The 13,122-nt window shown below is 40.1% G+C and overlaps 1 protein-coding gene across 3 annotated transcripts in view; it reads right to left on the minus strand.

Annotated features, from left to right (window-relative positions):
- Nucleotides 1–3,413: 3,413 nt before the first annotated feature.
- LOC101117851 (cytochrome b5 reductase 4) overlaps nucleotides 3,414–13,122 on the minus strand; it is a 118,798-nt gene continuing 109,089 nt past the window's right edge. For all 3 annotated transcript variants that reach the window (XM_060419590.1, XM_042253438.1, XM_027972451.2), the window contains 2 exons: nucleotides 6,154–6,318; nucleotides 3,414–4,004 (listed from right to left, as the gene is read on the minus strand). In XM_060419590.1, coding sequence (XP_060275573.1) covers nucleotides 3,950–4,004; nucleotides 6,154–6,318 — 220 coding nt within the window. In that variant the 3' untranslated portion in view covers nucleotides 3,414–3,949. The remainder of the gene's footprint in view (nucleotides 4,005–6,153; nucleotides 6,319–13,122) is intronic.

Genomic DNA, 13,122 nt, shown 5'->3' on the forward strand with positions numbered 1-13,122 from the left:
ATGATTCGTAAGAAAACCAAAGCAGAAAGACACCAAGAGGAGTCTGGTGGAGGTTTCATTTTTTCTTTTTAACCTAGCAACTGCCATTCTAAATATCAGAGACCAAGCAGACGCTGTCATCTGCCCAAAGGTCGGGGTCTGTAGTTATCAACAAACACGGCCCCAAACTAGTTTAGGACAAGTTTACGTGGCTAGACAAAATATAATTATCTTACTTTGGACAAGTTTATCTCTGTTCCCTTCATAGACTGAAGTAGGCAGAATGGTCTTCCAAAGACGTTCAGCAAATGGTCTCCAAAGTGAAATCTTCTCCAGCGCCTCCAGAGAAGAGTTGAGCCCAGCTGACAATCCTGATTACAGCCTCTCGAGAAGACCCAGATGAGCCTTACTGGGCCCAGACATCTAAGCCATGGGACAAATGGGCTGTTGTTTTAAGCCACTGTATTTGTGGTAATTTGTTCTGGTAGAAATAGAAAACTGACACATAATCATATTTTTAAAAGGAAGTAAGCAAGCAGAATTCTCAAGGAAAAGTGACTTTGAATATAATTCCCTTTTCTTATTGCAAATACAGGGAATAGGGTCTTGGAGCTCTTTGCTCAAGAATAATAGTTACAATCCATCCGTGCTTCTCAGTATATGGCTGCATTAAATGGGAGATTGGGGCTCTATTTAGAGGAGTTCCCAAGGCGTTCTAGAACACACTGGAATGGAGAATGGATTTCAGTGAGATCAAGGCTGCAATCTTTTGTCGTTGTCAGTTGTTTAGTTGTGTTGACTCTTTACAAACCCATGGACTACACAGTTCGCCAGGCTCCTCTGTCCATGGAATTCTCCAGGGAAGAACACTGGAGTGGGTAGCCCTTTCCTTCTCCAGGGGATCTTTCCAACCCAGGGATCGAACCCTGTTTTCCCACACTGCAGGTGGATTCTTTACCATCTGAGCTATCATAGGAATAGTAATAAAAGACTACAATAGGAAGACCAGTTCTAAGGCTTTCACTGATGTGGTTTAGGGCCAACAGGGAAGGGCTGGCTGGAATGAAATCAGACTGGAGAGGGCGACGCCGAATGGTTCTAGAAGGACTGGCGAGGTGGAAAGCAGCACCGGTGAATCAAAGAATTCAAGAGGAGGAGCAGACTTGGGAGAGATTTAAACTGTGGGTCGATTCAAATCCACTTCAGCTGACTTTACTAATTAAGGCAGTTTTAAGACTTGCCTGTCTTCCAAGGGCCATGTAGCCGAAGCAACATCTGCCCAAGTTACTTTCCTAGGAACTTGGAGTCAGCTGTGTCTAGCTGGAGCTGAGCGGATTAAGACTGGATAGGTTCACTGATGCTCCAAATAGCACATATGAGTGGCCACACAGTGACCTTTTGATACCAGAGGGCTAAAAACTCCACCCTCGGATCCTGCAGAGTGCCTCCACTTTTGAACACGCAAGGGCCTGGAGCTTAGTCATGCATGTGCAGAATGACAATTGCTCTACCTTTTCCCAATCATCTCTCCCCATGCCTCAGAAAACCCTGCTTCTTTATTCTTTATCCCGTAAGTATCCCAGCCCCTTCCAGATCTGAGACTTGTCAGATTTTTTAAAAAACCCTCAGTTCAATTTAGTTGCTCAGTTGTGTCCAATTCTTTGTGACCCCATGGACTGCAGCACTCCAGGCCTCCCTGTCCATCACCAACTCCGGGAGCCTACTCAAACTCATGTCCATCACGTCAGTGATGCCATCCAACCATCTCATCCTCTGTCCCCCTTCTTCTCCTGCCTTCAATCTTTCCCAGCATCCGAGTCTTTTCCAATGAGTCGGGTCTTTGCATCAGGTGGCCAAGTATTGGAGTTTCAGCTTCAGCATCAATCCTTGCAATGAATATTCAGGATTGATTTCCTTTAGGATGGACTGATTGGATCTCCTTGTAGTCCAAGGGACTCTCAAGAGTCTTCTTCAACACCACAGTTCAAAAGCATCAGTTCTTCACGTCACTCAGCTTTCTTTATAGTCCAACTCTCACATCCATACATGACTACTGGAAAAACCCTCACTTTGCTGCAAACCTTGGTGTCTCAGTGTTTTGGCTTGCTGAGCATCAGCCAATCAGACCTGGTTGGGTTACATGATGGTCATGGCAAAAGGTTAGTTTGGGATCTATTGAATTTTAGGGGGTTGTGGAACATCCAGGTGGTATCCAGGAGGTAAAATTGAAGCTCAGTTGATTCTCAATTTAAGACACTAATCTGAGGATTATTAATATACAGGTTGAGAGGATGCTTATGGGTTTTATTTTACTTTAAAATACAGTAAGAAGAGGATAGAGGAAGAGATACAGAGAGTAACAGGAGACTTTTATTTGCTGGAGGCAGTCAAAAAAGGATTGAGGAGAGAGGAAAAAGGAGGATAGAAAAAATAAGAAAGCTGGCTAAGGTAGAATTAATTTCTATATTACCAATTAACTACAGAAAAAGGTATGCCTAGAAAGTTCATGATTTTAGGGGAGAAAAAGGAGGGGTAGGAAGGCAGAAGGTAGAAAATGTTTCTGTTAGCCACCAGGAGCACTGACAGCCTAGGACAGCTAGGTCCTGTCTGGGTGAATGAGGACAGACAGAAGAGGGTGACATAGGGAAAGGCAGTGTTGACTCAGCCACTTGCACTTGGGGAGCTTCCGAGGCTGGGGGTTTGTAATTTGAGGAATGCTAATACTGTGTTTTCTCTTGAAAACCGTTCCTGTGTTTTCTCTTGAAAAATACCGTTCATTCAGTGAAGCTTAGCTGTTTACAAAATCATTTCCAGAGAAGTTGGAGGCACCCCTCCCCCGACCCCCTTCCCCGGCATTTCTGTAAAAAAGCAATACTGCTATCCTGAATAAGAGTGAAAAATCGAAGTTAGCTTATGCAGAACCACCTATGCATCCAACATGGTTTCCTCATGAAAAGGCTCACAATGGCTGTTCTCGATATTCTTTGAAGAATCCCCATCTGTGAGAGCCTTTTGCAGGTTGTGCACAGTGGCAGGGAGAGAGAATAATATGACCACATAGCAGAGCTTAGGAGGGCTCCCCACTGAACTGGCATTTGTGTGGCGAGCAGCCAGCCAGGGAAGGTACCATTTAGGATGGCGTGTTCCTCATTTTCCTAGCTGGTCTAGGCGACTCAAAAAGAATTTAAATTTAATCCATTCCAAAGCAGCAAATGATTGTTTTAGGCCATGGGACCAGAGGCTACACTTCCATTATCTTTCCCGATGCCTCTAGTTTTGGCTAAGAATAGCTGTCAAAGTTATCCAAGTTTCTAAACACATCTAATCCAAAACTACCTGTGTGAAGTGTCTTCAGAATCTTTTATCGTTGCCTCTTAAAATTCTCCTTAGATATCACCCCAAACATGCATTCAAACACATTTCTACAACAAAGATTAAAAAGTACTTAAGTATATTTTTATTCTACTCGGTATCAAGGCCATAGACACAAAATGTTTGGATCACTTAATAAGTTATAACATTCCATGTTTTCATAATAAGAACAAGGACATAAATAATCATTTCCTGAGTTAACAGTGCAATGTAAAATTTAATCTGTATTGCTAATCAGACATTGTACAGCATAGAAATGTGATCAAAATGATCATTTGCTTTATCATGTCATAAAACAAGAGAGCTTATTGTAGAACAGTGATACAGTTTACATGGTAACAAACTTTGTGATTCATAACAAAGAATCCTATATGTTCTTGTTGCCATGATTGACTTTTCAGGACAAATATCAGTAGTAAAATAAGTTAAGGTACAAAATAAAGTCCACAAGGTATCTATAGTGAAGAAACATTTGTTTTTGTTTAAGAAACTGAAACTTGGATTCTAGTTAACCTTTTAGTATATTCAAAAATGTTCTCTTAAAAAACACCTTAAGTAATCACAAACTTAGACTAAACAGTTGAATGGCAGCTCTTCATTATGCTGTGAAACTATGGATCTCATCTTTGGAGAAGTTCAGATCATGCAGCATCCTGAAAAACAAATACAAAGCACATGTTTCTTATGGAAGATGCTTGAAAATAGAATAACATCAAAGTTTACCATTGTAACCATAGTATTTTTTCATATTTCCCAGTTAGTATGTGCTGTCTAAAAAACCCCATAATTTTCACTCCTAAAAAGTTAACAATTCCTTAGTGTCATCAAATATCTAGTAAGTGTTCATACTTGCAGCTGTCTCATAAATGTTATAGTTTTTAAAAGTATGTTTGAATCAAGATCCAACTAAAGTCTATTCACTGTGACTGGTTTATATGTGTTTTAGGTATCTTTTGAGCTGTAAGATCCCCTCCATCTCTCTCTGTCCTGCAATTTATTTGTTGACAAAATGAGATTTTCACATATTGACTTCCCCATGGTTCTGATTTTGCTGTATCCCTGTGGCTTTACTCTAATAATATGTTCCTTTTTCCCTTTATCTCCCTAAATTTAATAATCAGATCTAGAGGTCTGATCAGATACAGGTTCAGTTCTTTTTGACCAGACTATGTCATAGATCGTGCTCTTTCATCATGAGGCACATAATACCTGGTTGGCTCTCTTTTGGGATGCAAACCACCATTGATGATCTAGGTACAGATCAATTGGTTCATTAGGGACTGAAGTTGATGACATCCTACTTCTATCATTCTTTATCAGCCAAGGAATTCTCTAAAGAATAACTTCTCACTTATCATGTGGTTACACAGTAGTATAGCTCATATAGAAAAGGCAGAATAAATCCTTAATTTTTTCCCCTTTATTCATCAGTTTTCAAAATAAGGCGTTGATACTATAGCATTCTATCTTAATTCTCCCTCACTGAATAAGAAAAGTAGAAATACGGCTTAAGTATAATTTAACTTGGAAAACACTATCAAAGGAGACTGCAATCTTAAAAGTAGCTGTTTAAAATGCTGCTGGAAAAAATAAACATTTATTTAGAACTCCCTCTATGTAGTCATTGTGCTAAGCACTTCATCTGCATAAATATTATCATTTATTCCCTTGTATAAATGGGGCTTCCCAGGTGGCAGTGGTAAAGAATCTGCCAGTCAATGCAGGAGATGCGGGGTTGGCCCCTGGGTCGGGAAGATCCCCTGGAGGAGGAAATGGCAACCCACTCCAGTACTCTTGCCTGGAGAATTCCATGGACAGAGGAGCCTGGCAGGCTATAGTCTGTAGGGTCCCAAAGAGTGGGACACAACTAAGCGACTGAGCATACACATGTGCATAAAGAAGTACACTAAAGTTTAAAAAGTTTTGGCTCGTAGCTAATGACTGCAGGGTGACTGTAAGTGGTGGGCTGGGATTCCAACCCAAACTGGTAGCTTCCTGGTAGCTGCCAGAGCAGACACACATATTCACACAAAGGGCCAGGATGGCACAGGAGTCAAAAGGACCAATGTGGTATAGCAGGCAAGCCTCTCACTATCTAACCCCATCCTACCTTTCCAGCCATACCGCCTGTCTTTTTCATAATTAAAAATAAAACAGCAAGAGAAAAAACTGTCTAGAAAGTGTTAGGTTCAGACATATACCAAACAAGGAAATGCAGAGCATTTAAGGCAGCTGTATTTTAAAATCATCTAGAAATCCAGTAACAGTGGCTATCGCTATATCTAACCAAAACACGTTAAAGTGTCATTTTAGAGTTAAATCAGATCAAAGTGATTTTTAAATAAGATAGTTATACCACTGACTTTTCATTGTGCAGAGTTCAACTCTTTGACTAATGCTCACCCAGCTGCAGAGAGTAAAGGAGGATCAAAAGCTATAATGACATGAACACAGCTTATGATATATTTTTAAAAGAGCATTATACATTATGAAGCTTTGGTGGAAGGAGAGGTTGAATCTAGCGCCCCCAGAAAGATCTGGCACCCATTCTATGAATGTGTTCACGCTGCCTGCCACTAGGAGAGGCTATCAAGAGCTGCGTGTGTCTTACTTTTGTGTTCACGTTTAACTCTGTGCGTAACTGGGGCCTCCGTAACTGGGTCATTATTTCCTTACACTGACAGACTACTGAAGAGCAGGTTCATACGAACAGGCAGCACTGAGACCACACCAACTGCTCTCTATAGGAGGCTGTCATGTCACCAGTGCTGCAGTTCTTTCTCCTACCACACTGCTACTCACTTCATTCCTTGTTCTGTAAATGGTGTTGGTCCACAGAGGCAGATGAGGACTTTGGATGTGTCTGAACTTCTTTTCAAAAATTCAGATAGCAGAGCTGGTGAAATGTATCCCTGTTTGCCACTCCATTCAGAAGTAGGTACTGAGAGGACAAATTCAACCTCAAATCTGGAGAGAAGAAACATTTCTTTAAAATGTTTATTATGTTAAACATATCATGAACATGTTTCAAGTTCACTAAAACATCTTTTTCTCCTCTGGAGAACAACTGAATATAGGAAGGTTGATACACTTGCTAGAAGAGCGCTGGAAGGGACTGTAAAAAAAAGATTTCACAAAAAGATACAAATAAATCCACAGTTATTTAACATAAACTTTTGGTACAGAAAAGAGAGTAAGTTGACATTTTTTATTGAACTCAGAGAGAGCTTAGCCTGGGTTCATGACCTGTGTGTAATTACATTCTACCTACATATAAATGTACTCCACTCAATAAACAGTTGTTGAATTCAACCGAGGATGACTATATCCAAGATAGAGAATGTGGTTTATAGGGAGACTACAAACCAAATCATTTGAAATTAAAATATTTTGAATTAAAAAAACAGAAAGCTCAAAGTTATCTCAGAGAGCTCCATGCTTCTATTAATCTGCTCAGTAAAGAACATGACCAATGACATGAGTATTTTAATCTCTGACTCAAACCGAGTCCTTGACTCTGATAACCAATTGCCCATCTGACTCTCTTCTGTTACTGTCTCCATGGCCGCACCTCACCATGCAGTCTCCCTGCCCCACACTTGGCTTCACTGCTGTGAATGGCACCAAGTCACTCACATGGGGTGCACAAACCAGAAACCTGAGATTGATCTGCCTCACCTTTCACATCCCAATTCTCCCCAGTCCTAGCTCCTAACTCTGTTCTCTTCTCAGCCTGCACTGCCACAGCCTGCCTGTTCTCTTCCTGTAATGTTTCTACCACCCCCCACCATTCAGTTCTTAGCTCAAGCATCATTTCTAGGGAAGCACTGCTGTTCCACTAAGTCTTTTCTTACATGTGTTGTAGAAACGTTTCCCTTTTCCTCTTCTTTATCACTCTTAAATCAGGCTGTAAATAGGTGGCCACCGAGATGATTATTTTAGTAATGTCTACTTTCCCCATAAGACGAGAAAATCTATGAGGGCAGGGACTGGTTACCGCTGTACCCCCAGTGGCCAGCACACAGGGAGGAAGGCATTTGAGAAAGGTACAGAATGATAAAAAGAAAGAAGTACATCAAACCAAGTCTCACAAGGAGCTCCAGACCAGTTCTTTCCACAGCTCTATAATATGATATGTGACCTGCTGGTGAAGAGCCAGAGCAAATTGAAAATTCTAAGCTGTACCTGGTCCCTTTGCTCTGTTTTCACAAACATCATTAATTCTTATCATTTTTCAGCAGCATAGATCAAATGCCTTGCTACATTTTCTGCTTGAGTAATTTAGGTATTTTCTCAATAGTGGCAGAAATTAATTATATGTTAATCTCACGAAAACGTTGACGTGAATCATTTCTCTTGTGAGGTGGCCTGGGTAGCCAAACACCAGAACAGAAACAGGAGGCAGCTGGTGCAGTGGTCCTTGCCTGGCTGCACTGCAGCACGTTAATGCTCCCAAAAGCTGATGGCAGTCGGGGTGGGGAGGGCGAGGGTGGGACAAGCACACAGATCAGCTCAGGGTCCAGCTGGGGCTAGAAGAGCTGTCCCAGCTCTCAGCAGACCCAGACTCTAGGTGGGAAAAACTACATGCTCTTACAGTTCGAATAATCTGATTTTATATTTAAAAACCCTATAGAGACATGTTTTATTTCTTGCTTTCAAGATCCCCATTTTGTTTTAGCAGTGATTCAAATCCACCCTATACAAAATAGCACCCCCAGAAAACATTCTTTCACTAACATTTTTTCCTTCCCTGCACTTATAATTAAGGAAGTGTTAGATAATTCTGGAATGTGATGTCTGTTTACTGCTTCATGAGGGCAGAGTCCTTGTTTATCTTCTACACTGTATTCAGGCTTGGTTTGAGACAAATGTGCAAAAAATACTTGATGAATAAATAAAGGAATTTATTGAACAAGCTATATTGGTTAAAAATAAACACTATACTTGGAAAAGCAAAGCCATATGCTGGTATCTATGAAATTACATATAAAAATGTATGTGAATTTGTGAGAGCATTTTTCTGGGAAGGTCCATAACCTTTCATCAGATTATCAAAGGGGACTCAAAAGCAGCTGCAGAATCACTACGTTAAGACATTTCTAATTATACATAGACAGTGCAATGGAAGACAGCAACTGCCTTGTTAAATTACAAATGAAAGATAGTCTCCTCTGCCTCTATTTTCCAATAAACCTGTCACTGTAATAAAACTGCTAAGATATGCAAGTCGATATTGGTGTCCTTCGTCATCCAAAATAATCCTGCTTTTCCTTTAATGAACGGCTTTAAAAAGAAAAAAAAAGCCTAATCAGTGGGATATTTTCTACAGGCATCTACCAAAGAGTGAAAAATAACTGTGATCCTTATGTAAACGGTATAAATTCCTTATATGTTTTGTATTTATTTACATATTCGTCCCCTGGGTATACCTTTGGGGCTCTCAACGGAAAAAGACCAGGTGGAATGGATGCAGAGGATGGTAAGGAAAATTGCTCTGGAGAAGGAGATGGCAACCCACTCCAGTGTTCCTACCTGGAGAATCCCACGGACAGTGGAGCCTGGTGGGCTACAGTCCATGGGGTCACAAAGAGGAGGACATGACTGAATGATCTTCTTCCTGGGATTGGAAAAGAGCTTAAACTGGAGTGGGAGCAATCCCAAGTTAACTCAAGAGTATCTGAATGAAGGATTTTTTACACCACATCAAGATATACAGATGGTTATTATGGATGGTTACTTCCGAATTTTTCTAAAAGGAAACTTACTGTCTGAAGCATTTGTAGCTTTGAGGCATGCTGGGGTGCACTGCCTCAGATGAATGTCCCGAAATTCCTTTCTACCTTATTATTTCAAAAGTGCCAGAAAGGACTTGGACTCTTGAAAAAGTTATCAGAAAATACATTTCGAGGATCCATAAAGTGCAAAGCAATATATGTGAGAGAGAAAGAGAGACCTGATTCTATGAGGTCTAAATGTCAATGGAAGTAAACAAGCTTGTCAAAAAGAAATTATTTTCAAGTAGACTGATAATGACTTGAGATTAAAAAATCTTGAAATACAAATGTATTCATTAGTCTAAACCACATGCAGAGCCTGAAGTCATTTAACAACATATTCCCTCCTCCCAAAGGCCATCAACTTCCGGGACCCACTGATTCCTACTTCTTAACATGCATGGCCCTGCCCTCCCATTTTTACTGCCATAGCTTCAGTTCCAGCCCTTCTATCTCTTGTCTAAGATGCTGCTCTATTAGCCTTATCCTCATCTACCTGGCACATCCTTATTATACTAGTTTTCCTAAAAACCCAGATCCATCTCATAATTACTTTGCTTAAAAAGCTTCAGTGACTTGTTACTACCCACAAAATAGTATTTCAAGAATATTTGGGGCCCCAGCTTTCCCTGGTTTCTCTAAACTAAAGAAAAATACTAGAAACTGTGGTGAATGCTATTTGCTCATTGGAGAAACAGCTCATAAACAGCTGACGTTAACATGAAATAAAACGTACATTTTATAGAAACATTTCTCAAAATGAATCTGATGAAACACTTGTATTCTTCCAAATGTTAGTGGTAGTCCATGGGAGGCAGGGGGAAGCTAACCTAATCAAGTAGGTCTGGGGGATAATTAAAACGTATTTCTTTAGAATTTTTCAAAGCCTTGAACATGTTAAGTTCATATTAAGCTTCAAGAAGCTAACAGAGCATATATTACTTCTCAAACCTATTTAATCACAGAGCCCTTTAGGGTGGGAATACATGAACACATTCCAAGAAATACACCTCTGCAGGAAAATCTAGCAGGGGAACAGAAAATGGTTTAGGGTCCAGATTAGGGAACCCACATATCTGAGTTGCCTCACAGGCTGCAGGAAAAGGAAGGGATTCAAGCACTTTGTTCAGTTTCCTTATGCTTCTGGAATCACTGGATTTTGCTATCTTAAAAGAACTAACACATTGCTAGTCCCCAGAGTACAGAAAAACTTTACCTTTTGAGAGGCTATTTGTCAAAATGGATCAGTAGTTTTGGTACACTTTGACTTAGTGATTCTTCTGGTGAATTTCTACCCTGCAGTACACAGAACTGTACAAAACAGGTCTTAATGATCCAGATAACTATGATGATGTAATCCCTTACCGAGAGCCAGACATCCTGGAGTGTGAAGTGGGCCTTAGGAAGCACTATTACAAACCAAGTTAGTGGAGGTGATGAAATTCCAGCTGAGCTGTTTCAACTCCTAAAAGATGATGCTGTGAAAGTGCTGCACTCAATACGCCAGCAAATTTGGAAAACTTGGCAATAGCCACAGGACTGGAAAAGGTTAGTTTTCATTCCAATAACAAAGAAGGGCAATGCAAAACAATGTTTAAACTACCATAAAATTGCACTAATTTCACATACCAGCAACGTAATGCTCAAAATCCTCCTAGTTAGGCTTCAATAGTACATGAAATGAGAACTTCCAGATGTATAAGCTGGACTTAGAAAAGGCAGAAGAACCAGAGATCAAGTTGTCAACATCCGCTGGATCATAGAAAAAGCAAGAAAATTCCAGAAAAACATCTACTTCTGCTTCATTGACTACGCTAAAGCCTTTGGCTATGTGGATCACAACAAACTGTGGAAAATCCTTAAAGAGAGGGGAATACCAGACTACCTTACCTGCCTCCTGAGAAACCTGTATGCAGGTCAAGGAGCAATAATTAGAACCAGATATGGAACTACGGACTGGTTCAAAATTGGAAAAGAAGTACATCAAGGCTGTACATTGTCACCCTGCTTATTTAACTTATATGCAGCATACATCATGAGAAATGCCAGGCTGGATGAAGCACAAACTGGAATCAAGATTGCCAGGAGAAATAGCAATAACCTCAGATATGCACATGACACCACCCTAATGGCAGAAAGCAAAGAGGAACTAAAGAGCCTCTTGATGAAAGTGAAAGAGGAGAGTAAAAAAACTGGCTTAAAACTCAACATTCAAAACACTAAGATCGTGGCATCTGGTCCCATCACTTCACAGTAAATAGATGGAGAAACAATGGAAACAGTGACAGACTTCATGTTCTTGGGCTCCAAAATCACTGCAGATGGTGACTCTAGCCATGAAATTAAAAGATGCTTGTTCCTTGGAAGAAAAGCTATGACAAACTTAGCATATTAAAAAGCAGAGATATCACTTTGTCAACAAAGGTCCATATAATCAAAGCTATAGTTTTTCCAGTAGTCATGTACCGACGTGAGAATTGGACCCTAAGGCTGAGCACTGAAGAACTGATGCTTTTGAACTGTGGTGTTGGAGAAGACTCTTGAGAATCCCTTGGACTTCAAGGAGATCAAACCAGTCATTCCTAAAGGAAATCAATCCTGAATATTCACTGAAGAACTGATGCTGAAGCTCCAATACTTTGGCCACCTGATGTGAAAAACTGACTCATTGGAAAAGTCCCTGAATCTGGGAAAGATTGAAGGTAGGTGAAGGGAACGACAGAGGATGAGATGGTTGGATGGCATCACCAACTTAATGGATGTGAGTGCGAGTAAGCTCCGGGAGTTTGTGGTGGACAGGGAAGCCTGGTGTGCTGCAGTCCATGGGGTAGCAAAGAGTCAGACATGATCAAGTGACTGAAAAACAATGAACTCAATGACCAAACACACTGAAGCTATTAAAAACCATGGTATAGTGCAGGTTTTCCCAACTAGCACTGATGGCATTTTGGGCAGAATAATTTTCTGTCATCTTGTGTTGTTCTGTGCACTGTAGGCTCTTAGCAGCATTCTTGGCCTCTACCCACTAGGTGCCAGGGGAACCCCCTTCATCAGTTGTTACAATCAAAAATGTTTCCAGACATAAATGCCCCCTAGGGTGCAGAATCACTCCAGGTCAAGAGTCACGTTTAAAGTATTCTATACATAGAACATACACAATACACTAAAAAGAAAATGTAGTTATAAAAAGTATAGTCAGTAGGACTACATGATTTAAAAAATACAAAAGAAAGCAAATAATACATGCATATAAGTATGTGTGGGCGGGGGGAAAAGGGGAGAAAGAGAAAGAAAATGGAAAGATACAGACAATTATTGTTGCTTGGATGGTTAAGACTACAGATGATTTTTTCCCCCATAAGTATTTTTCTATATAAATTCATATTAATTCTATAAACAGAGAAATCAACAAATCATCAAATTCCACTATTTACAGAAAATATGCTACTAACTTTACTAAAATAAGGTTTCTGTCTTCAAAAATGACTACTTTGAAAGGGAAGGAAAATACTTATTATATTTGTGTATTACAAAATGCCACCTAGGAGTCAATTCATTGTAAAACTGTCCTTCCCCTCAAAACTAATTCTGCAAAAGCAGAGAACTCAGAGTAGGTGCATTCTACTGAGGGGCAAGGGAAGTACCAATGTATAATACTGAGCCAAACAGGCCTCATAACACTGCTCAGGCCTCATAACACTGCTCAGTAAAAGACAAAAATACGAGAAATTTAATTTGGATCACAGTTTATATAATAATTAGCTACAGCTGTTGCTGTACATATTTATGTTCTGTTTTTCTTTCATTTTGCTTTAGGAAAGTATATGTAGGAGACTTCCCTAAATTTGGAATGTTGTGAACCAAATTCCAATTACTGGAGTTAATAGTCAAGTGTAATAGTACATTTGGATAAAATTCAGGCAAGCTTTCTTTCCCCCCTCACATTTAAGCCTTAATGGCATGAAAACTGAATTGAAACAGAAACATCCTAAAAAAG

Source organism: Ovis aries, chromosome 8, assembly GCF_016772045.2.
Source record: "Ovis aries strain OAR_USU_Benz2616 breed Rambouillet chromosome 8, ARS-UI_Ramb_v3.0, whole genome shotgun sequence".
NCBI classification, from domain to species: domain Eukaryota; kingdom Metazoa; phylum Chordata; class Mammalia; order Artiodactyla; family Bovidae; genus Ovis; species Ovis aries.